Raw genomic sequence first — 26,131 nt, 5'->3', positions numbered from 1 at the left:
CACTGCCTGTGGTTTCAACCAGGTCCGGTGCTGACATAATGGGGGCGGGTACTTTCACTTTACACTGCTACAGCCCCATATCTCTGATCGTGTTCAAACCAAACTAAGATCGGCGCTGTGTTTCTTATGGCAGGTTTTTATCATGCCTACATGTTGAGAGATCGAGTTGATCGACTTGATAAGAGAATATGTCTTGACTTATTCCACACAGACATGACTTAGTAAAGCGTGAAGTCATGTATTATTTTAATCATTGCATTAGTCTGAATGTAAATCCCATCGCCAGGCAGTGCTGGAGCAGTGTGAGAGAGTGGACCACAGCGCATCAAATGAAAAATATACAACTTAAATAAAGAATAAATAAAGATAAATAACACAACTTAAGACACTTAAATGCTTGTATTTGTTGTATTTGCAGCAGCTCTGTGATGCACGTCCACAACTTCATGCATTGGATTAAATTTGGCTGCCCAGTCTCTGAGTTCAGTCCGTTACAATCACAGACAGGCAACCAGGCAGCGTAACAAAGAGTGAATCAAAGCGCATCAAATGATCGGTAATAAAAAGGGAAAAACTTAAAAATAGAATAAATATATATACTTTTATATTAGACACACATCTGGTGTTTGTATTTGCAGCAGCTCCACGTTCACTACTTCACGCATTGGGTTAAATTAGGCTTTACAGTCTCCTTTACTTCCTCTGTATCTGTTCAGCTGAGAGATAAGAACCAACCCCATGACGTCAGACAAAGCGACATTCCTAGATGGCGGGGCCCTAGGTCTAAAATCTTTAGTAAAACATGCTGTTTTTTGCTAAATAGTTACATAAATCGAGTTTGTTTAATATATTTTCATTAAAGTGGAATCCAATGCACAAAATAAGGTAAACTTGACTGAGTGCTTCATTTCCCCTTTAAAGAACACACTTACAAATCTCATCTTGTAAAAGGGAAATGTTTTGTTTTATTAATTAATCCTTTTTTATGTATTTCCCAGTGATGTGGTGAGGAGCTTTGATGGCACCGTGGAGCAGCATGTTGTAGTCTCCACTTCCCCCATATTAATGAGCACATGTAAGGTTAATTAACTCAAATCTATTCAAATCTGAGAATATCATTATGACTGTCTACCTTTTACATTTCCAGTGGCCAGGCGGCGTCGGAGCCCCTCCGGGAACAGAAAGTTTGTAATAATCCCTTCATCACCTGTTCTCAAGTCCAATGAAACACGACTTTGTTCATCACCTCCTGAAAACACTCTCATCTACTTGGAGCCAACAGTGCATCTTCTGTCCTCCATGACATATCAAAACAGCACAAAATCCAGCTATTCCCACACGACTGACCCTCTTGCTACAAATCATCCCTTTGTGGGACTTGAGATTCAGGCTGTGGATCGCAGAGAGGAGTACGATGAGGATTATTTAGTGCCTTTCACCACAGACATGGTTTCCTGTTTCAGACCTAGCATGTACCAGTCGCCATTTATGCCCCCAGAAAATAAACCTCTGGAGACCAGAATACTGAAAAGGGTGAAGGATGTCCTGTTTGAGGTTGACATAAAGACAATGGCAACGCACATCACCAAAATTGACTGCATGGTAGGTTTGATTTGTATAAACTATTGCTCTTCAAAGATCAAAGGGAAACTTTTATGCAAAAATCGCATTTATAAGGGGTTTTAACACATTTGTGTGGCAACAGTCTGTGAATATAACCGGCTTCTAATAGTAAAAAATTATTGGTCACATTTTACAATAAGGTACATTAGTTAATGTTAATTAATGCATTTACTAACATGAACAAAAAATGAACAATACATTTACTACTGTATTTGTTCATGTTAGTAAACGTTAGTTAATGAAAATACAGTAGTTCATTGTTAGTTCATGTTAACTCATGGTGTATTAACTAATGTTAATAAGCATGGCCTTGGATGATAATAATGCATTAGTGAATGTTCAATTATGATTAATAAATGCTGTACATGTGTTGTTCATGATTAGTTCATGTTAGTAAATGCATTAACTAATGAACCTTGTTGTAAAGTGTTACCAAATTATTTAATTTTATTTTTTATAATCACACTTGATTAAAAAAACAGTCTGCAGAAACACTTTAATTGACATTTTCTTTTTGTACTTTTTGTACATCTTTGTGAGTTACCAAACAAATTTCGTTGTATAACTACAATGACAGTAAAAGTTCTTTACTTTACTTACATGTCATTAGGAAGGGGAAAGACCCACCCATTAGTGACAATCTCCCTCATTAGCATAAAACTTTAGTCTTGTTTTTGAATCAGCCACTATGCTGACACACAGGCATTTGTAGCTCTGCCCTCTTTTTAAAATAGCACATTTGAATTTAAAGCGACTGTCACCATAACAGCACAATTCGAATTAAAGCCTAAAAAGGGGCAGCTTTTAAAGAGTTATAAACATTGTGAGGTATTTTGAGCACATGCACACACTGTCTCTGGGACAATAGAGACTTGTTTTACATCTTGGAAAACGGGCCATCTTGAAGCAGTGGCGCAGTTGGTAGTGCTGTTGCCTCAGAGCAATAAGGTTGCTGGTTTGATCCTCGGCTCAGTTGGCATTTCTGTGTGAAGTTTGCATGTTCTCCCTGCGTTCGCGTGGGTTTCCTCCGGGTGCTCTGATTTCCCCCACAGTGCAAAGACATGCGGTACAGGTGTATTGGGTAGGCTAAATTGTCCATAGTATGAGTTTGTGTGAAGGAGTGTTTGTGGATGTGTCCCAAAGATGGGTTGTGGCTGGAAGGGCATGCGCTGTGTAAAAAATGTACTGGATTAGTTGGCGGTTCATTCTGCTGTGGCAACCCCAGATTAATAAAAGGATTAAGCCGACAAGAACATGAATGAATAAATGAATGAATGAATGAATGAATGAAAAAGGGACATAATAGGTCCCCTTTAAGTTACATTTAATGCATAAAAAGAACACATAGCATGTTATTGATTATACAACAGCCCATAGATTCATTTGTGGTAGGCTACATTGTTTTAAAAATTGCCTCACAAATAGAGGACAGTCTGATTATTAAGTACAATTTGGTGTTCTTGAAACCAGCAGTGTTTAAATTGATTGTCCAAGTCATGAAATATCCAGCAAAAAAACAAATGTCCTGTTCACACTATACTTTGAGCATAGAGAATTTCTATACTGCAGTTTATATGACATCCACAGCAGCATCTATATGGCTAAATCCTATTTAAGCTAATTTTTCTTATTCTTCTGTGACCACATTTCTGAAGATATCTCCTAGCTTTCGAACTAAAACCACCAAACTCTGTAATCATTTTAGCATTCCTGGCTAATTCATGCTAAAAACATACTAGCAACATGCTATGCTATTATGCTTTAGAAAGATGCTAGCAATACCAATTCATACCAGAAACATCCATTACGACTCTTCGAAACTGATGTTGATAGATTCATCTAGAGAGATATGCCCAGAATAATGTTACAAACTTCTACCCTACAGAAAAATCCAGCTTAAACCAGCCTAGGCTGGTTGGCTGGTTTTAGCTGGTCAACCAGCCTGGTTTTAGAGGGGTTTTGGCCATTTCCAGGCTGGTTTCCAGCCATTTCCAGCCTGGTCTTAGCTGGTCAGGCTGGAAAATGACCAGCCAAATCCAGCTAAAACCAGCTTGACCAGCCTGGTTTAAGCTGGATATAGCTGGTTTTGGCTGGACTCCCAGCTTGGCTAGGCTGGTCAAGCTGGTTTTAGCTTGTCATCTCCCAGCCTGACCAGCTAAGACCAGGCTGGAAATGGCTGGAAACCAGCCTGGAAGTGGCCAAAACCCCTCTAAAACCAGCCTGGTCAACCAGCTAAAACCAGCCAACCAGCTTAGGCTGGTTTAAGATGGATTTTTCAGCAGGGTAGACCAGGGGTAGGCAAACTCGGTCCTGGAAGTTCAGTGTCCCTGCAAGGTTTAGCCGCAACCATAATCAAACACACCTGCCAATAGCTTTCTGGTGATCTTGAAGACACTGATTAACATGTTCAAGCGTGTTTGATTAGTGTTGGAGCAAAACTCTGCAGGACACTGGCCCTCCAGGACCTGTTCTAGACCACTCCGCTGCTTTTTACCCAATTTGATCCAGATCACGCTATGGAGCTATGTTTTTCACCCAATTTGATCATGATCAAACTATGGAGCTACGGAAATGTCATGCTGACAAAACCAAAATGCTATTATTTCAATCTCTGATACATTTGGTTCATGTCACTTAACAACATTTTGCATCTGTTTTCTGTAGGTTGCTCGAATACTGGATATGTCTGAAGATGTGATGAAAGGGATGGGGGTGAGTTCAGGAATGGAGCTGCTCACACTCCCACACGGACATCACCTCCGCCAAGACCTGCTCGAAAGGTTGGTATTAACATCCACTTTATCCAGTACATTCTGATAGAGCCATGTGTAAGATTTTACTTGTATTGATCACTTTTTTTTACCAATGTGTGAAAAAACATAGAAGACAAAACTTTGCAGACTTCTATGGTTCTCTTTGAAAGTCTGACTGATTTTAATGTGAGGTATTCAGGACGTTTTAGCATGGAAAATCAGAAGGATCTGACATTTACACATAGTCTGTAGTCACAAAACTACTACTTAACAACAAAGACAGTCCACTCGTAAATATGAATGGGGGATAGTGCAACACTCAACATTTCTGCCCTAGCAAATTAAATTCTGCCTTTCAATGAAAATAGCCAATTGTCTGTCTTTACGGATTGACTCGTTCCCTCCAGTCTTCGCTCTGGGCTCTGTGTCTATTTTGTTTTTTTATTTTTTATTTTCAGTATTTCCGTTACCACTGTAATAGCTGTAAACAACATTGTTGTTGTTGTATACCTGCCAACCTGCATATGCTCAGTGGCTGAAGCAAAACTAGAAATAAAAAACATGCTTTAAATGTAATTAGAGCTTTAGCAATAAAATTCTTTGGACAGGTTGATTTGACTTATGTAGTTTAATTTTGTGGTCAAAGTTTTTGAGATTTCAAGATTTCCCCTATTCATTTAGGTGTGGTCCTTAATAAACTACTGGAGGTGGATACAAATTTGTCCTTTGATACAGCCTTTAAATGTCACTAAATAACTGTTTTGTGTCCTCTCAGGTTCCACACCATGTCTATAATGTGGGCTGTACAGCTGCTGGGCTGCACTGGCAATGCTGATGAGAGAGCTGATCTGCTGCACAGAGCCATTTGTCTGGCCTCTGAACTCAAGAGCAGTTTGGGCAATTTGTTTGGCTTTGCCACAGTTATGAAATGCCTTGAATTACCACAGGTTAGTAACAGATGAACGCAAGACTCTTGACCAACGTGGAAGAAATTGATCTGCCAATAATTGCATCATTTAACACTAGAACTGACAAGCCAGTCATTTTGACAAGTTTTAAACAGGGTGCGAATTACGCTTCAATTAATTAAATGTATGTATTTATTTTGATTACATCTAATTTATTAATAAAATGTATTTACTTTTTCAGTGTGTTGTTGAGGAATTCTTTATATAGCTTGACCTACAGTATTTTCTGATTAGATGTTTCAGAGTTTACTGTAGGTCAAACTATATAAAATATGATTCTAAAAGCCAAATTGCTTATCGCTGGAATTTTGTTGTTAGGACACAGTGTTATGTGTCAGACTAATGACCAGGGGCGTTGCTAGACATAAAGCTCTACTGGGGCACAGCTCCTCCTCCTCAAAAAAAAAAAAAAATGTAAATAAATAATCAGGTTCGTAGCCAGCCTATTAAAAGGGGTGGTTCTTTTATTTCAGATATTCACAGATATTTGAGGTTTAAATATTGCATTTTAGTGACATTTTAAGCACTTTTTTGTGCTGGATTAGCTTGTTGCATGGTTATCATTACCACACTTTTTGATGCAACAAAAATACTTCCTACATTTTTGTCAAAGTGCTTATCATACTATTTTTTGTTAACAAAAATGTATTTATTTACAAGTTGTTACAGTTTTATAAATAATCAATTGAGATTAAAATTTTAGAAATATTAAAAAAACTTATTTTAAATGCTAATTTATCATGATCCATCATAAAAATAAAAAAATAAAAACTAATAAAAAATTAGGAATCTGTTAAAACTGGCTTTAAATTAAAAACTGTAGCCTATTGGCAAATAAACTGGCCAGCTCATTTCCTCAGTCAGAATTTGCCCATTTAAATAATAAAAGCCTTCTTTTATTGGTTATTCTTCTTAAAAAAAAAAAAAGTTATTTTAAAAATAACAGAATTATTGTTATCGTACAATTATTACACTAAATAAATAACAGAAATAATCCTGAATTTAACTGGAAAACAATCTAAAAGACACAACTGGAGTGATGCTAAAATCATTGAAGAAATCTTTTGCATAAATATTAATTTCATTTAAATAAAATTCTCTAGACAATTCTATAGAATACAAAAAAGAGAGATGTTTTAAAGATATATCTGTTGTGTGTTTTCTTAAACCCGACTCATGGCAGAGAATAGATTTATTAAGTCTTACCTCTGACTCATCATCTCTCTTTTTGCTTCAAACAAGAGCCAATCAGGAGCCATGCTTAGTCTAAATAAGATCACCATCATATTGTTTAAACTTTAGTTTTGTTGAATTGCAAAACTCACTGCGTGCCGACACCTCCGCATAGAAGGCTGTTATAGCAGTTTCACAATGCATAAGCAGCGTGTGAGCAGTGCTGCTATTACATGGCGTGCATGTTTACAACCGGGACTTACACTGGGAGCAGAGCAGTGTCAAGCAGGAGCGGTGCGTGAGGCGCCCGGGTATGTTTTTTTTTTGTGCACATGCTCAGTTTTGTTTATGAGTAAACTATTGCTTTCAACAGCGTTGGTTTGGTTGAACATAGAGAATATCATTTTTATTCTGTGATTACCACTTCTTAATAAATACACTTGCATATAAAGTAATGCCGAGTTCAGACTTCATGATTTTCAAAGTATTCATGTCACAGATGTTTTCACACTGCTTGACTATCTGGGCTAGCGTTTCGTCGCTGCTTTGTTTACACTGCAAGATGGATCGGCGACAGGGACTTTCACATTGCATGACTTTGCTATAGGAAGAATCACCGACAACTTCGTCCGAACTACGTCTCACAGCCAAAAACACGTAGTATATCTTTTGTTATTAACTACATAATGAGAAAGAAGCCTTTAAGGGGGTAGAAAATGTACATATTTGCTCACCTGGGTTTAAAGGGAATTAGCCATTTCTCCTCAACGTTGATAATAAACTAATTTATTTCTGTATAAAACGTCAAACAGACACGGTTGCTCCTGAGTCCTGTCAAACCTCCACTAGTTTTTCCTCCATTTCATGGGTCCAAATAAACCGAAAAAGAGCGCTTTTAACTTCTCCCCCAGCCTCCCGCTGGCCCGCAGCAGGTATACACACACGCAAGTGAAAGCTGCTCTCTCAATGGCTGTAGGCGATCGCTGATGTTATTTTTAGTTATTTTTAGCATGCCAAATATCTTGCAGGCATCGGCGACTCATCGGCGATTCTCTCGGATCGCGTCTTTGATAGTTCATATTGTGTGATTGTCACTCACGTGCACGAGCAGCGATTTGCCTGTGATTTCAGGCATTTGTCGGCGATTTCTCAAAACCTGTCAGCGAGCCAAAATCGGGGCTAAAATCACGCAGTCTGAACTAGGCAGAAATCATATCTCAAAGCATTTACTGGGGCACTGGCAATTTTTACTGGGGCACATGCCCCAGTAAATGGGGTCTAGCGACGCCCCTGCTACTGACTATGGCCATTCAAGTAATTTAATTAATAGAATTGAAAATGCGTGAATAAAAATAGCTATTTAAAAAGTCCTAACAAATCATTTATGTTTTTCAGATTGCTCGTTTGAATGAGAGCTGGACGATCGTACGTCAGAAGTACACAGAAAGTGCTATTCTTTATGAGAAAACTCTTAGACCCTCATTGAGGATGATGAACGAGGGAGAAGGTATTTATTCAACATGTACTAATCTGCAGTGTTTCTTAATAAATATATATTCAGAAATACTGTGAAAAATTACCCACTCTGTTAAAAATCATTTGGGAAATACTCAAAAAAGAAAAGGGAGGGCTAATGATGATGACTTCAACTCTATACTGCGCTTTAAATACTGTGTGCCAAGCAAGTAACAACTCTCTTTTTTTCAGCGATAAGCAGGCACACAGAGACAACGTTCCCCCATGTGCTCCCCCTGCTGTCTCTGTTTGAAAGGACCGTCGAGGAGTTGGAGTCATGGGAAAGTGCAGACACTGGAGTGGCGCTGGTTTTGAGCCATCTGGATGCTGCACGTACCATCGCGTTAAATGGGAGGATCTTCAGTGCTAATGCAGAGGCCAAGCTGCAGGGTAATGGCTTCATAATCTAAACAGTTTATAATGCTTACAGATTCTCCCAGTGTTGGCGTGGGTTTCCTCCGGGTGCTCCGGTTTTCCCCACAGTCCAAAGACATGCAGATTAGGTGAACTGGATGAACTAAATTGGCTGGAGTGTGTGTGTGTAAATGAGAGTGTATGGGTGTTTCCAAGTACTGGGTTGCGGCTGGAAAGGCATCCGCTGCTTAAAACATATTCTGGAATAGTTGGTGGTTCATTCCGCTGTGGCAACCCTTGATTAATAATGGACTAAGCTGCAGGAAAATTAATGAATGAATGATGCTTATGGAATTGTAGAGCTGTTTAGCATATAAGCACTTTCATAAAGACAAAGGTTGCATCGATTACTTAATCCACTGTAAAGTTATCAGATAAAGAGGCGAAAACATCCTAGTTAAAAGGTGATTTGAGATAAATAACATATGAGACCATAAAGCCAGTCATAGTGTCAATTTTTTTTAGATTAAATAAGGTTTCCATTGATGTATGGCTTGTTAGGATAGGAAAATGTTTGGCTGACATGCAACTGTTTGAAAATCTGGAATCTGTTAAGGGGCAGCACGTGGCACAGTGGTTAGCACTGTCGCCTCATAGCAAGAAGGTTGCTGGTTCGAGTCCCAGCTAGGTCAGTTGGCATTTTTGTGTTAGAGTTTGCATGTTCTCCTTTCCAGCCGCAACCCAGTACTGGGAAACACCCATACACTCTCACATTCACACGCATGCTCAAACACTACGGCCAATTTAGTTCATCCTATTCACCTATAGCGCATGTCTTTAGACTGTGCGGGAAACCGGAGCACCCGGAGAAACCCACGCCAACACTTGGAGAACATGCAAACTCCAGGCAGAAATGGAGTCGCCAGCTGGGACCTTCTTGCTGTGAGGCGACAGTGCTAACCACTGCGCCACCATGCTGCCTCACAAATATGTAACTCTGTATGAAGTTAAAGAGCCCATATTATACATGAAATAGGGTCATATCTTGGTTGTAAGGGTCTCCAACAACAGTCTAATATGCATGCAAAGTCAAAAAACACTTTCATGGTCTTATAATCTGCATTTATTTTTACCTAATTATCCCAGCGACTCCTGTATGAATCGTCCAGTGATTCATTTGTTCCCAAACCCCTCCTTAGCGCGAAGCTAATCTGCGCTGATTGGACCGATGACAGTCTGTCGCGATTGGTCGACTGCCTTCAGTCAGAGAGTGAAATGCCCAATAGCTAATCAGCAATATAAAAAGTAATCACAGTTCATACACGCTCGATAGTGTAGGCGTGGATTTTAGCTGCCACACACACACAAAAACACACACAAACCTCCGAACGACAACGCTCCCGCTTCCGCCCGCACCCGCCAGGTTTTAGCATGAACCCGACCGCTCCTGCTTATATTAAGAATTTGTTGTCCCGGTGCCCGACCCGCCCCGTTTTCTGCCCGCCGCGCCCGATCCCGATAAAGAGCGGGGGGGAACAAGACCAAAAATCGCCCAGCTATACAGTCTAGACAGCCAAGCTGTCTGTATAAACACACACAGCACCAAGCACACACACACAGACAAAGCTCTCTCTCTCTCTCTCTCTCTCACTCTCTCTCACTCTCTCTCACTCTCTCTCACTCTCTCTCACGCTCTCTCTCTCTCTCTCACTCTCTCTCTCTCTCTCTCTCTCTCTCACTCTCTCTCACTCTCTCTCACTCTCTCTCACTCTCTCTCACTCTCTCTCACGCTCTCTCTCTCTCTCTCACTCTCTCTCTCTCTCTCTCTCTCTCTCACTCTCTCTCACTCTCTCTCACTCTCTCTCACTCTCTCTCACTCTCTCTCACGCTCTCTCTCTCTCTCTCACTCTCTCTCTCACTCTCTCTCTCTCTCTCTCTCTCTCTCACTCTCTCTCACTCTCTCTCACTCTCTCTCACTCTCTCTCACTCTCTCTCACGCTCTCTCTCTCTCTCTCTCTCTCTCTCTCTCTCTCACTCTCTCTCACTCTCTCTCACTCTCTCTCACTCTCTCTCACGCTCTCTCTCTCTCTCTCACTCTCTCTCTCTCTCTCTCTCTCTCTCTCTCTCTTATACGCGCGCGTGCGCACTGACACACACACACAAGCACCAAGCTCTCTCTCTTTCTCATTGGCATAGCAATATCCGTGATATTGCTAGACAGCCCGCTCCCGTCCCAAATTAAACCCGTTACCGACCGCTCCCGCGATTTATTCAGAAATTTATATCTGCGGCGCGGGAATAAATTTCTGAATAAATCGCGGGAGCACATTTCTTTACCACGGAGCTCCGTAAACAAAGCAGCACGCGTCGCGTTTTTAACGTGGCTTTGCACGCGATAAGAGAATATAGCCAGTTAACCTGATACAGTACACTCGGTTACAAGTAACAAATCACAGTTAAATACATTTGCAAGCTAGAGTCAACGAGGCAACAACTTTAATGGCACGTACTTACACTTGAGAAATGGAGGAAGAAACCTATCCTGATGTCCATCAGTAAGTTTACTTACTCTTTACTGATCCTTCCTTTAACAAACGCAGATGAAGTATTCTTTGTAGCATGTAGTTTCCAGTAGTTTCCAACTGCTTGGTTATAATGCTGATGTTTCATCTTTGGATAGACCCTCGATAATATCCATCTGCAGTTTGACTTCAATCGACCGGCATGTTTGTGGGTGTGTGTATGTGTCTGGGTTTCTGCGTCAGAGGGCGGGGCCTCAGGTTTGAAATCTCCCGGGTTTGCGCGTGCACGTGAAAACCTTGGTTTCGTTCGTACGTCATGGCGAAACACCTAATGACTTGGTATCAAGGCGACTCTATTGAAGCACTTTGAGTTGACTCTTTTAAAGATGAATCAACCGTTTTAAACACTGTATTCTTACAGATTTAAGCCTTAGCTGGATACTTCACTTCACTTAGAGCTGTGTTACACACTACATGGAGGGGAATTTTCAAAAACCCATAATATGGGCTCTTTAAAAGTTGTGTTTTAGGTCGTCTTTTTCTGATTTTGCAGGATTTGAGGAGGAAGCAGATGTGCGGGAGATCTTCCTGACAGAGTTCCAGATGCGTCTCCTGTGGGGAAGCCGTGGAGTGGAAAGAAACAAAGATGAGCGTTACTCCAAGTTTGATGAAGTGCTGACAGCTCTGTCTAACAGACTCGAGCTTTCACACTCTGCAAAATGAAGGGATGAACTCTATTCACTTTTATTTGTTAATATACTGTGTTATGAATTTCTGTACTGTTATTTTCCATTGGACATATTTCTGCTGTTGTATGTAAAATGAGCACCTTGTGTATTTCAATTTTAACTTATTTGACTTTTTTCTGATTATTTGCCCGTTTGTATAGCTACATGATTTTATACAGTGTACATAAAATTTATACTCATAGTTATATTTTCTGAAACTGTTAAACATGCTAATATTGTAAGTTTTTAACTATTTAATTGCACTGCTATTGGTTCATATAATCAATAGTCAAATAATGGGTAATATTTACTCGGAGGAACACTTTTTAATGCATTTAATGCTAATATTCTATACTTATACATCACTTAAAATAATAATAAAAATGCAGATTTGGTTGGTTGGTATATTGTGGTGTGTGTCCAAGTGAAATATTTGTTTATCTGATTTACTGCCTTTTACTGTTTTGAAACAGCAGTGAATGTACTTTGATACCAGTAGCCACATCATAAGCACCAGTGAATCTTAGGCTAAGTGAATCTCTTATGTGCTTGTTTAGCTAATTAAAAATAGTATATTCATCATCATCATTTCAGTCATGTCTCATGCAGATCTGTAGCCAGGGGGATTCGGGTGGTTCGAAAGACCCGCCTTTCAATGACAAAGGTCCAGAATTTACCCTGCTGAAAAATCCAGCTTAAACCAGCCTAGGTTGGCTGGTTTTAGCTGGTTGACCAGCCTGGTTTTAAAGGGGTTTTGGCCATTTCCAGGCTGGTTTCCAGCCATTTCCAGCCTGGTCTTAGCTGGTCAGGCTGGGAGAGGAACAGCTAAAACCAGCTTGACTAGCCTCACCAGGCTGGGAGCCCAGCCAAAACCAGCTATGTCCAGCTTAAACCAGGCTGGTCATGTCGGTTTTAGCTGGTCATTTTCCAGCCTGACCAGCTAAAAACAGGCTGGAAATAGCCAAAACCCCTCTAAAACCATGCTGGTTGACCAGCTAAAACCAGCCAACCATCCTAGGCTGGTTTTAGCTGGATTTTTCAGCAGGGTTGTCCCATACATTAGCTCATAGGTCTTATTTTGACTGCTATGGCATCATAAATTGTGAAAAGAACTGCTTTAAGATCAAGTGGAATCCTCTGTTGGCTTAACAGCACATCAGTTTTGGCTAATGCAAAAGCTATTATTTTTCAAGAGTCCAACATCCAACTGTGCAAGAAAACATAGTCTGACATAGCTAAGAGAAGTCATATTTGGCTGCTGTATTGTTTTTAAATATAGAAAACATTTTCCAGGTAACTTTTATTTTAAATCTTGGAGCTTATGAAGCATAAAATGACAGATAAAAAGGTGTGAAAATTGGACCATATTGCAATTCATTTGAATACTAATTTGGCTATTGTTGTTGTCCATGAGCTTTCAATAGAGAGGCTATAGAAAAATCATCAAACTTTTATTATGTTTTAATCTTTTATGATTGAAATAACCATATATAATGTGCTGGCCAGTTTGTTATTTGCCTAATAAATGACTAAAAATGTGTATTTATTCATATTTCTTTATTCTAAATCTGTAGGAAATATTTTGTTAGGCTACATAAAAAATGGTTAGGCCGATGACCACCCAACAAGCTAATCCAGCTAAAATAGTGTCTAAAATGTCACTAAAATGCAAATTTTAAACCTCATAATTAGAAAAGAAGACAAATAACTGCTTTTAATCTCTTTGTGATAAAAAAAAACACCTCTTTCACCAGGCTGGCTACGGGCCTGTTGATTAGCAATATTAGCCTAAACTACTCCTTATTACTGGGATCCACTTGTATAGGGACTGTTCAAAAAGCTTATTATGTTGTTCTTTTACTAACTTAATCGCTCTAAGCTAGTTACTGTACAGAGAACCATCTCGCTCAAACATTTCCCTAGTAGCAAAGAATTCTGGCCCAGATTTGGCATAAAGCTGGCACAGCAGGCATTCATCCGGCACTGGCATACAGCATGTGGGCCAAACATGGCCAGGGTTTGGCAGAGGTGGCACCGTTTTTAAGGCGGCACACAAGATTTGGGCCAGATGTAAAACGTAGTATTTGACCCAGATTTAAAAATTTGATAAGTGGGCCATGTGAGTTTGGCCAGTCTTGACCCACATTTAAAATACACTAAAATCATTTTTGAGTAAAGAAAAAAAATTCTACCAATCAGGTCACTTTGAGAAAAAGTGTGCCCATAGTGTGCCTAAAGCGCATCACTCCATGGGTTTATCAATTTCATTGCAATCGTGACACACCAACCTATCTGGCCCAGTTCAGGCCCAGTTATGAGTTATTAACTTGGCTGAGACTTGGCCCAGATATGGTCTGTGTTTGGCCCTTGTCTGGAAGCCAGATTTGGTCCAGTCATGTACCGTAATTCACTGCGGCATTTGGGCCAAGCAAAACCTGATTGTGTGGGCCAGAGCTGGGCCAGAGAAATTTTGTTATGTGGGTTCCGATTAATTGTTTTCGTTTTAATAATGAATCAACGACTAGCCTATTGATAAATGGGCCTCCATTAGTATACAGTAAATACAACAAAGACAACAGGGGAAATAAAACTCAAAAACCTAAATAAAGCTATGAACTTGAATTATAGGCCTAAAAATAACAGAATATTAAGTAAGGAAATGAAAAGATAAAGAGGTGTAAAATATTAAATGAAATTTTGACAATAACTTTAAATGTGGTATTTAAACAGTAAAAATATAAATATATTTAAATGTTAATAATATTAAAATACAGGTAAAAAGTTTCTCGTGTGAATTGACATTTGTGCATATGTTGCTCGAAGTAAAACTCGTTCTCTGTGTTTTTTCTTACATTTCTTAATTCTGAAACAAAGAAATACCTTTTTTTTTAATACTAAATAATATTACATCTAATATTTAATCTTTAATTTAGTTCGGCGACTAAATTATGTAATCACGTAATTGAATCAGAATTGTTGGAAATGAACTACTCGAAAGAATCGACTCTTGGACATGTTTGAATCAGTTTGTGGCCTTCTAGTTCCTGTGGCGGCGCTGTTGTCGCGCTTTCTCATTCAACTGATCTCGGAGCTGTGCTCCAGTGGGAGCCACAATGATATTTACACTACTTTTAATTTATTGTACGTCTTTAGGTAGCGGGTTTGAGATGAAATCTATATTTTGTTCAATATCTGACAGCTGCGACTGTGACTACAAACCAGACATAAAAGGTAAGGTAAACTGGGGGGTTTTAACAGCTGTCTCCAGCGCACAGACTGCTAGCATTAGCTTGTGATGTGTTCTGTTGGGTTGCCAGCTCCAACAGAAGAAGCTGTGGGATTTCTTTGAAGGAAAAAAAATATCAAACAGCACTCCGTTTCTTTTCATTACATTTGCCAGGTTTACCTTTAACGTTATATTTGATTGTTAGTGAAAGCTCACCACATTGTAAACAACCGAGATGCTAACGTTGCATAGTTTACAGTGACTTTGGCTAATTTATATGGTCTTTGACTATGCATTTAAACTTTAATCAATTCTATGTGAGCAAACTTAAGTGGCTGTATTGTCATAATATATAAAGAGTTACATATACTTTCCATTTTAGCTGAACATGACATTAGAAGTCACTCTAAAATGAATGCATAGAGGATAACTGACATTTTAACACACTATAGCAAATGTTATAACGTATTATTAAATGAAATTAGAATTAGTTTTGTTTGACACTCAGATAAATAGTACAGTACCTGTACTTTGCCATGGCAGTTGATCATCTGGGACAACACACAGGACCAGGATCTCCAGAAACGAATTTGTTACTGATAATATGCAATTTTACTATAATTAACAACACAACTTTCCTTGTTGCTCTTAAATATACATACTAAAAGGAAAGAATGCCTTTGGATGTAAGCATAATAATCATTAACGTGTGTAAAAGTCACTGAAATCTGATGTGACGGCAGAGAAAGTGCATCAAACTAAATAGATATATTTTTTTAGTCTTCTTATAATTTTACTTAATTGAGGCTAGTGAAATGTATTAAACCTCATTTATCATTTTTACATATTTTATTAAACAGCTGACCACATTGTAGACAACCGAGATGCTAACATTACATAGTTTACAGCAGGGGTGTCCAAACTCGGTCCTGGAGGGCCGCTGTCCTGCACAGTTTAGCTCCAACTTCCTTTAACACACCTGCCTGGACGTTTCTAGTATACCTAGAAAGAGCTTGATTAGCTGATTTGGGTGTGTTTAATTGGTATTGGAACTAAAATTTGCAGTACACTGGCCCTCCAGGACCTAGTTTGGACACCCCTGATTTACAGTGACGTGGTCTCTTTAAATGGTCTATGACTATACATTCAAACTTGAATCAATTTTGTGTGAGCAACCCTAAGTGGCTGTATATGTCATACTAGAAGCGACTATATAATAAATGTATAGAGGATAGCACGCTATATCAAATGTTTTCTGTGAAATTAAATAGCAATTAGGCATTGTTTTGACATTCTGATAAATAGTAACGTAACTGTACTTCACCATGGCAAAATGTCCAAACCGTAATCTGATACTGATAATATGAAATGTTTACACTAATAAACGACAAACAAATTCTCTTTGTTGCTTGGGTATGCATACTAAAAGGAAATGCTGTATGAGAGTTCATCAAACAAAATAAACAACTAAGTGATTTTCATCTTATTATAGATTTGCTTAATTGAGGTTAGTGAAATGTATTAAACCTCATTTATTAATTTTACATTTATGCTTATTTTATTACACAGGACAGTTGGCAGACATATAAGTACTTTGTCATATATATTTTTATTAATAATATCTTATTTACTTATTTGGTAAGCCAACTCACACACACACACACACACATACATCTGCTCTTAATTTGCTGAGTAAAATAAATTGTCCTTTTTTTTTTTTTTCTTTAGTTAAATATCGATTTTAGCTGAAATGGTGGTCCTTGGTAATTCATAAAATGCAAGTCAACAACTATCAGCACTTACCAGAGTAATATATAAAACAAATACACTGACTGGCCACTTTATTAGGTACAGCTGTCCAACTGCTTGTTAATGCAAATTTCTAATCAGCCAATCACATGGCAGCAATTCAATGCATTTAAGCATGTAGACATGGTCAAGACGATTTGCTGCAGTTCAAACCGAGCATCAGAATGGGAAAGAAAGGTGATTTAAGTGGCTTTGAATGTGGCATGGTTGTTAGTGCCAGATGGGCTGGTCTGAGTATTTTGGAAACTGCTGATCTACTGGAATTTTCATGAGCAACCATCTCTAGGGTTTACAGAGAAGGCAGTTCTGTGGGCTCAAAGGCCTTGTTGATGCCAGAGGAGAATGGCCGGACTGGTTTGAGCTGATAGACAGGCAACAGTAACTCAAAAAACCACTCGCTACAACCGAGGTATGCAGGAGAGCATCTCTGAACAGACAACACGTCCAACCTTGAGGCGGATGGGCTACTGCAGCAGAAGACCACACCGGGTGCCGCTGCTGTCGGCTAAGAACAGGAAACTGAGGCTACGATTTGCACAGGCTCACCAAAACTGGACAATAGAAGATTGGAAAAACGTTGCCTGGTCTGATGAGTCTCGATTTCTGCTGCAACATTGGGATAGTCGGGTCAGAATTTGACTTCAACAACATGTAAGCATGGATCCATCCTGCCTTGTATCAATGGTTAAGGTTGGTGGTGGTCGTGTAAGGGTGTGCAGGATATTTTCTTGGCACACTTTGGGCCCATTAGTACCAATTGAGCATTGTGTCAACACTACAGCCTACCTGAGTATTGTTGCTGACCATGTCAATCCCTTTATGACCACAGTGTAACCATCTTCTGATGGCTACTTTCAGCAGGATAACGTGCCATGTCATAAAGTGCAAATCATCTCAGACTGGTTTCTTGAACATGACAATCAGTTCACTGTACTCAAATGGCCTCCGCAGCCAACAGAACTCAATCCAATAGAGCACCTTAGGGATGTGGTGGAATGGAAGATTCACATCATGGATGTGCAGCCGAAAAATCTGCAGCAACTGCATGATGCTATCATGTCAATTTGGACCAAAATATGGACTAACACAAGACTAGTGAGGTGTACCTAATAAAGTGGCCAGTGAGTGTATATTGACAAAAGCCAATTAATTGTGATTCTTGTTGATACATGGAGGTTTATGAAGTGAAACAATGCTTCTGTGTTTTACATTATTTTTTTTATTCTTAATATTAAATTTATCCACCACCACAGGAAAAAGTCCTAAGTGTGTACACGGTAATCTCAAGCATAGGTTTTAAGGGATTGATAAACTAATGTGTAATATAATCATTCAGTAAATGTATCATATACCAAATATGTCAATTGTGAGTAACAGTTTTTATACTAAATAACCCATTTAATCAGTCCAACTGTGTCTGTGTTTTTACAGGTTTAGAGTGGGATCTTTATAAAAATCTTTATGGACAGCATATGGCTCAGGACATTGTCTCAGAAGCGGTGGTGAACTTTTTACAAAATGAAAACCCAGACAGACCACTAGTGCTGTCTTTCCATGGATCATCCGGGACTGGCAAAAGTCTAGTCAGCTCTATGATTGGACGACACATCTATGGAACGGCTATGGGGAGTCCATACATCCATCAGTTTATTCCCACATTACACTTTCCTTCAGCCGACAGGGTGCTACAGTACAGGGTGTGTGTGGATTTACTGACGTAAAACAGGGTTGCCAGGTTTGTGCAACAAATCTAGCCCAGTCACTCTATTTAAAGCAGAACTTATTATCAAACTCAAAACATGCTATAATAAAATACATGTTCGTTTTTTAATTTTTATTCAGCTTAGTTATCTTATTTCACCTTATTTATCAGGGGTCACCACAGCTGAATGAACCGCCAACTATTCCAGAATAGGTTTTACGCAGTGGATACCCTTTCAACCGCAACCCAGTACTGGAAAATAAAATACATATTTTACAGTCAATTTTCTGACTGGAAAACAATAATAAATGTATAGGAAACATTTCAGGAAAACATTTTAACATGTTATATGGAAACCAGCCTGTGGATTTATTTATTTTAACTATTTCCCAATTGCCGTTTAACAAAGAAACTTTTTAAAACACGTTTTAGCTTTATATATATATATTTTAGCTTATATATATATATATAATTTTCCATGTCTTTGACATGATGAGAGTCAATAATATTTTACTATTTATTTATTTATTTAGTGTCTGTGTAGTTATATATACATTTTTTCATTTGCAACTAATTTTCTTTTTCCTGGTATGTTAAAATTAAATAAATAATAGACTACCAATAAAATATATATTTTTTTTACAAACCTAATAAACATGTATTTTAGTTCCCCTCCACCACAAATACTTTTAAATAAACAAAACATTCAGATTAGAAAAAAGAAAGAATATTACAAGTATTACATGGTGGGATTCATTATAAATAGCTTTTTATTTTAAGCATCAAGCTTAAAGAAATGATCCTGAAACTAGCAGTGGGTGTGTGGGAAATGCTTTATGCAAATTCCTACCATTGCCTCTTTCCTGTATAACTCACCATCTAGCACAGCTTTATCATTGCTAGATTGCAAAATGGGAATAATATTTTAACACAAGCAAACTAACTTTTACCTGTGTGGAAAACGTAATTTGCAAAAACAGATTAAACTCGCCCAACTTGGCAACCATATATAGGAACGCAATTATATTTGTATACTCTCAGTAGAACCTGTTTGATCTATGTAATGTTGATGTATTTGTTGTCTTGTTTTGTGCACAGTCAGATCTAAAGCGACGGGTTGAGAAAAGCCTCACCGCTTGCGCTCGTTCAATCTTCATCTTTGATGAGATGGAGAAAATGCCTCCAGGTGTGATCGACGTTTTAGAACCGCATTTAGGCCCCTATCACATTCTCTTCCAGACCAACTACCGCAAGGCCATTTATATATTCATCAGGTAAGCCTCAATGACTGATTAATGGAGTGATATTTGATATGCTCATTGCGATAGACCGACCTCCATTCCTCAGGAAGACATTACTTTTCATAGCAAAGAACTTGAATGGATTTCCATATCTGTTTATTTTTTCCTTCAGTTCTGCAGGTGAGGAGATAGTGAACAGAATTGCATTAGAGAGTCGTCGGGCGGGTCGAGATCGAGAGGAAATTCAGCCTGATGAGCTGGAGGACAGTATTGCTGATGCTGTTTACAATAACAAGAACAGTAAGTGTCACATTGTCCTCATTTCAGTCCTGTTAATATAAAAACACAGTGTCTTAAATTATTAAAAGTTGATAAATCCATTTAGAGACTTTTAAAGGTTCAGGACACCCCGGAGAACTTTTTTTATATTAACAGATTTGTGTGTGTTGAGCATCAGTTAAGACAATGTTAGCACCTGTCAGCTTTAATTGTGGGGAAAACTGTGTCAGCTAATTTCAGCTTCCGGGTTTAAAATGATTTTTGGGGCGGGATCAAAATCGGCGACGTAGCGCAGTACTGCAAGTGCAATGATGACACGTCGGTTTCTCATTATTATTCACAGCGGAGTTTTCTTATCCTATGAGAAGAGTCGGCTGCTTATTTATTCATGAGACCTGCCAGTGTCAAGCCCGAGCTGAGAGACACGGAAACCACGACACAGTATTTAGCCGTTCATGAAGGCTCATATGCATTTGTTTCCATGATCCACGGGGTTTGTTGCATGTTTTCCCCCGCGATCTTGTCAGGGCCGATCATACAGCAAAGCTGTGTGTGTGTTGCTAGCATTTTTTGTCAGGAGAGCAGCACGAGAATTAGAGAATGGCGGACGCTGTCTTTTATCAGGAGTTCGTTCACATTTAGACACATCGCCGTGCTGCTTTGTTTGCCTAAATCCTCCAGATTACCAGCAGGGCTAATGGTTAAAATAGACAGGGCAAGAGACCTGCTGCACTGAGTCTGCTGGATACGGGGATTGAAGGAGAAGTCCTCATTTATAGTGTTTACATGAACACACTTATCTTTATAATGATATAAATTGTGGTTATGTGTATATGAAATTACGAATAACAAATGTAGCAGGGCATTAAATCACTGTTCATTTCTTTGCATTTTAACTTTGTGAACTAAACTCATGCGTCTCCTCACGGTTTGTCTCATTTTGTGAGCTAACTGACAACAGCAGTTGTTCGCTCACGTTCCTCCTTGCTGGCTTCGCCCACTCCTGCCCTGTGCTCGCGGAGCTCCACGCCCTTTTGAAAAAATTCTGAAGTAGACTTAAACCGAAAGTGGGGGGTGTCATGGCCCTTTAAGGCCTCTAAAGCAGTGGTTCTCAAACTTTTTTCATCAATTACCACCCTTAGAAAAAAATTGTCTCTCCAAGTACCACCAAAATGAGCAGTATTGAAATACAGTAGCATAGTAGGCCCAGTAAAGCAACTACAACTCTGCACAGTTAAAAAAAAAAAAAACGTGGCAGATTACCTCAGAAATATAGTCTATATGTCATATATGGCATATTATATAAATAATTTTTGACACATTTTGAAACATATGTAGCATGTATATGACATATTTCATTCCTCCGCGTACCACTAGAAGGAAGCCTGCGTACCACTAGTGGTACACGTACCACAGTTTAAGAACCACTGCTCTAAAAGGTATTAAAAGTCTTAAATGCTGTTTACAAGGTATTGCATTTTGTATCATTTTGATTATACAACGTACAGTTGTATGCTAAAGTTTGCCTCAATTTAGTCTGTGAATATTGGGATATAAATATATAAAATCATGCTGGATTTTACAACATACTGTTTTGTTAACTGCAGTAACCAAGGCAACACCGTTATTTATGCTGTATAGGCGCCACCTGCTTGAAGAGAGAAGTTTTGGTAGTAGATTAGGGTGTTTCCACACCTGCCTTATTTAGTTTGGTTGAATCGCACAAGAGTTCGCTTTTCCTCTTGCTGCGGTTGGTTTGGGCAGGTGTGAATGTAGCAATCGCACTCGATTGCACACCAAAAGCGGATCAGAAAAACGTACAGAGACCTTGAAAAGGCTGTTTTAAATGAACCCTGGAGCGGTTCATTTGTGATGAGAATATGATCCGAGCTAAAACAGACCCAACCACAAAAAGTACTGCGCCGTTTTAGACCCAATCCAGCTGCCGTAGTCCGATGCGCTGTCCCATCTTATGGGGTGTGGAGGAAAAATTTTGTTGACAGCGCTTTACCAACCATTTTAAACAGAAAGAGAGCGAGGGAAAAACATTACCTGATGGATCATTGGTATTATTTCCGGAAGATGACCATGTGTAGCTAAATTAATTCACACCTCCTCCTGAAGTGACTTGCGATGTGCCTTCGCCATTTGCAATGCATTAAAACAATGGTTCTCAACTGGTTTGGCCATGGGACCCACATTTTTACATGGTCATCAAGCCACGACCCACATTTTTAGGATTATTTACTCTCTTACTCTTCACTTGCTTTGTTGAACACAAAACAAGATATTTTGAAGAATGTACCAGTAGCTATTGATAATCACATTAGAGGTCAAAGTCAATGGCTTTCGGTTTCCATCATTCTTCAAAATGCCCTTTTTCATGTTCAAAAGCCTCTAGAAGTTTATGAACAGTTGGAGTAAATGATGATCGAATTAAAATATGTGATCAACCCTTTTGTATTTAAAAAACTGTATTATCATTTTGCTATAAAGTACATTAATTTTTATTCTCTGTAGTGCAATAATGTTTTTGCTATATTTATTTTTTATTTATAATAAAAATAGTAAGTGAATAATTGTTCTCATTTTAATAGTCAGGTTGAATTGAACGTATTCAAATTTATAAGCAAAATAGTACTGAAAAAAATATTCTCTTGTGAAGTCAACTCCAAAAAGTGACCCCAGCTGCTCACATTAGTATGAAATTATTTATTTATTTCAAGAACACTCTGTTTTATACATTATTAGAAAGCATATCACACAAAAATTGCATTGTCAGTTTTTCCAGTGTTGTGCGCAGCCATACTGTTAAAGTGGTCATCTAATCACTTGCTGCGTGTTGTCCCTCAGTGAAGGCAATCTAATCTGTGGATGAACTTTGTTTCCTAGGTGGGTTCTACCACTCCAGAATAATCACAGAAAAGCTTATCACTCGCTTTGTGCCTTTCCTTCCGCTGCTACGGCGCCACGTGGAGCGCTGTGCCCAGCGGGAGCTCTGCCAGCGGGGCGAGTGCCAGCGTAAAGACGTGGCATCAGCAGTAGGAGGCGCTATGAACTACACACCAAATGACAGCAAGTACTTTTCCAGCACTGGCTGCAAGTTAGTACCAGCTAAAGTAAACCTGTTCCTATGAGGCCTACAGGAAAACCTCTCTAGGATCTGAACACGAGGTGGGACAACGATAGAGCAAAGCTGAGTCAGCGTTAGATATGAGGAGACATGATGCTATTATTTGTGTGCTAATGAGTTCTGATGAAGAATCAATAATACATCCTGCTCTGGCTTGTTTAAATCGAGCAATAAGCCATTAGCTAATGGAAATGAATGAGTAAGTCTCAGTGTGTTTAACTACAATTTTACTGATTATTTATTTAATCATGGGATGGGATATTCGTTAGTGAAACTGAGTGCTGTGTTTGATGCCGACCACAAGGTGGCAGCAGTGCCTACTTGAAACCATTTTTGTCCTATAATGTTGTTTTCTCCATATTTAAAAAGATCATATTAAATATGTAAATGATGTATAAATACTTTCTTTTAGTATTTAAACGGGTTTGCTTGTTAAACCAGGGAATATTAAATCAATACATATTAGTTCACTGCAAAAAAATATCCGTAAATTAGCAGTTTTCTGGTTAATGTTTTTATTTTTCCTCGTTTATTTATGCTTTTAAATTGCATTATAGGACTTTGATCTTCCTTCTGACAGCTTTTAACCTTAAAAGTTTGATAAAGTGATTTTTATTTTAAGTAGTTTAATGTGATGTATTGTCTGGGTTGGTGTTGTATTTTATGGTACAAAACCCTTGCCATGAACTTCCAGTACAACATCTGTCGTTTTACAGACTTATTTCTCTATAGATTATTTCTTATACATTATATTATCTCCAACTACCAAAATGTCAATTAATCTTTAGTGCTAGTCAATGTAGAGTTGCATTTTCAACATCAAAAGTTGACAGAGCTCAGATCAACATCCCATAATGCAATTCACAACCATAAATAAACAAAAAATTCTCATGAATCACAAAATACGTAAACACAAACAAATACGGATATTTTTTTACATTGAATGTTTTCCACTACAAGGGATTGTTCACCCAAAAATGTATATATTTCATCGTCTACTCACCCTGAAGTCATTTCAAACCTGTATGAATTACTTTGGAATATACCATAGGCATTTTGAGAAATTCCTCAAGTGGGTTTCATGATTTCAAGTCAGTCTAATAGATTGTTAATAAACCTAAAAAATTTGAAGGGTCAGTTCATCCCAAAAATAAATTTTTTATCATCTTCCCACCCTCACCTCTTTCCAAATTATAAAATGATTTTTTTTTTTACCACACACTACAATTCTAAGTCTCTGGCAACCCGAACATTCTTTAAAATATGTTCTTTTGTATTGAACAGAAACTCTTACAGGGTTGGAATGGCCTGAGGGTGAGTTCGAAATGAAATAATATTCATTTAGGAGGAAACCATAGGTTTCAAACTCCTGGAGGGCCGCAGCTCTGCACAGTTTTGCTCTAACCCTAATCAAACACAGCTAATCCAACTACTGAAGGTGTCCATGACTGCAGCTCTCTATGAATTGAGTTTGAGACCTACGGAGTAAACATTTTCTTTTATCCCAAACTCAGAGCCGGTGTCCTGCAGATTTTAGCTTCAACTTGCCTAAACACACCTGCACGGATGTTTCTAGAAAGCCTAAGAGCTTGATTAGCTAGCCCAGGGGTGGGCAAACTCGGTCCTGGAGGGCCGGTGTCCTGCACAGTTTAGCTCCTACTCTAATCATACACACCTGCTTATAGATTTCTAGTGATCTTGAAGACACTAATTAGCTTGTTCAGGTGTGTTTGACTAGTGTTGGAACAAAACTCTGCAGGGACACCGGCCCTCGAGGATCAAGTTTGCCCATTCCTGAGCTAGCCTGATTGGAACTAAAGTTTGCAGGACACCAACCCTGCAGGACTGAGTTTGGGCAACCTAGTTTGCCTAGCGGTTCGCCACTTTAGTCTGGTGGACCCACCGCTCTACCCAGTTTGTGAATCATCAGCTTGAGGTATCATTAATTGTTGTTTACATTGTACAGTTACTCTACACATCCTTTAGTATAGCCTGCAATGTAAATATATATATTTTTTGCACTTTTCTAATTCAGCGATTATCCATTCATCCACTTTAATTAAGAATTTGCCATGTAGGTGCTTTGTTTTTACCTTTTTTTTTATTCAGCACATGTACAGTAATGCAAAATGTGCCTGGCAATAACATTAAATTAAATTTTTTTTAAACTTTTGTATTTGTTTTGTTTTTTTAAATCCACAATTTTGATTTTTACTTGATTTTATCAAGAATGCATTCCCTAACTAGGTGTTGTTTTACTGTCTGTTTGCTGGCTTTATCGAGTATGTTACACACTTTACCAAAAAATCTAAGAAAACACATCCTGAGGGGATGAAGTCATTGAAGCCTTTCACTATGGAAGCCTGTTAACCCAGAAAAACAGACAAGAAGTTGAAATTAAGACTTATTAAAATAAAACGATCACTTTAAAAGTCAGAATACTGGGATAAAGTTGAAATTCTGACCGTCTAAGTAGGATTTTCTTTGCATCATGCTACAGAATTAGACACAAAACATTAATCTAAGCTGTGATATTGTACTTTATTTTTTTTTATTAAATGTAAAACTTGCAGAAAGAAACAAATGTTCTTGACTAATAGCTGAATGCTGCCATACACTGTCTTATTTATCATTATAATGTCAAGATGTTGTCAGACGGTTAGAAATAGCAGAGAGATAAGTGGATGTAAAATTCATTCACACACACATTCACTATCAATTAGGATTATCGGAAACTACAATTCCCATCAGCCCAGGCGTGGGCATCATCCTTTGCGGTCTGTTGCCACTACAGATCCAGTAATGCGGAAATGGAGTGTGCTGCTAGTAGCAGGGATGAAAAAGAGCTGGAAATGATCGAACCTAAAGCAGGTTTTAAATCGGATGTTTGGAAGCATTTCAGTTTCTTTCTAAAAAGATACGAAAAAGGAGAAAAGTTGACAGACAAGGAAAAAAACAGCATGCAGGCACTGCCAGACTGGTGTAATATAAGTCAGGGAATACGACTTAAAACAGTCATGGGGACTGCAGAACACAGCACACTTGTTAGATTGATGCAGACATTGACTTGTACCGTAAAGAGATCTCTATCTCACTCATAGTTTG

General features: G+C 38.6%; 2 protein-coding genes across 8 annotated transcripts in view; both read left to right on the top strand.

Annotated features, from left to right (window-relative positions):
• sh2d3cb (SH2 domain containing 3Cb) overlaps positions 1-12,041 on the top strand; it is a 30,604-nt gene extending 18,563 nt beyond the window's left edge. For 4 of the 7 annotated variants that reach the window (NM_201076.1, XM_087251534.1, XM_087251532.1 and 1 more), the window contains 7 exon segments: positions 999-1,075; positions 1,148-1,602; positions 4,288-4,403; positions 5,152-5,323; positions 7,913-8,024; positions 8,225-8,422; positions 11,462-12,041. In NM_201076.1, coding sequence (NP_957370.1) covers positions 999-1,075; positions 1,148-1,602; positions 4,288-4,403; positions 5,152-5,323; positions 7,913-8,024; positions 8,225-8,422; positions 11,462-11,631 — 1,300 coding nt within the window. In that variant the 3' untranslated portion in view covers positions 11,632-12,041. 7 annotated transcript variants of the gene reach the window in all.
• A 2,662-nt stretch (positions 12,042-14,703) lies between these two features.
• tor2a (torsin family 2, member A) lies at positions 14,704-23,858 on the top strand. The gene is given in 5 exon segments (NM_001034180.2): positions 14,704-14,867; positions 18,103-18,368; positions 19,472-19,647; positions 19,787-19,914; positions 22,786-23,858. Coding segments are annotated over 5 exon segments (933 nt in total). The 5' UTR covers positions 14,704-14,749; the 3' UTR covers positions 23,031-23,858.
• The last annotated feature ends 2,273 nt before the right edge of the window (positions 23,859-26,131 follow it).

Source organism: Danio rerio, chromosome 5 (assembly GCF_052040795.2).
Source record: "Danio rerio strain M-AB ecotype USA chromosome 5, GRCz13ab, whole genome shotgun sequence".
In the NCBI taxonomy this organism is placed as follows: Eukaryota; Metazoa; Chordata; class Actinopteri; order Cypriniformes; family Danionidae; genus Danio; species Danio rerio.
The sequence above is the reverse complement of the archived record's forward strand: the minus strand, read 5'-3'. Positions and strand labels throughout refer to the sequence as shown.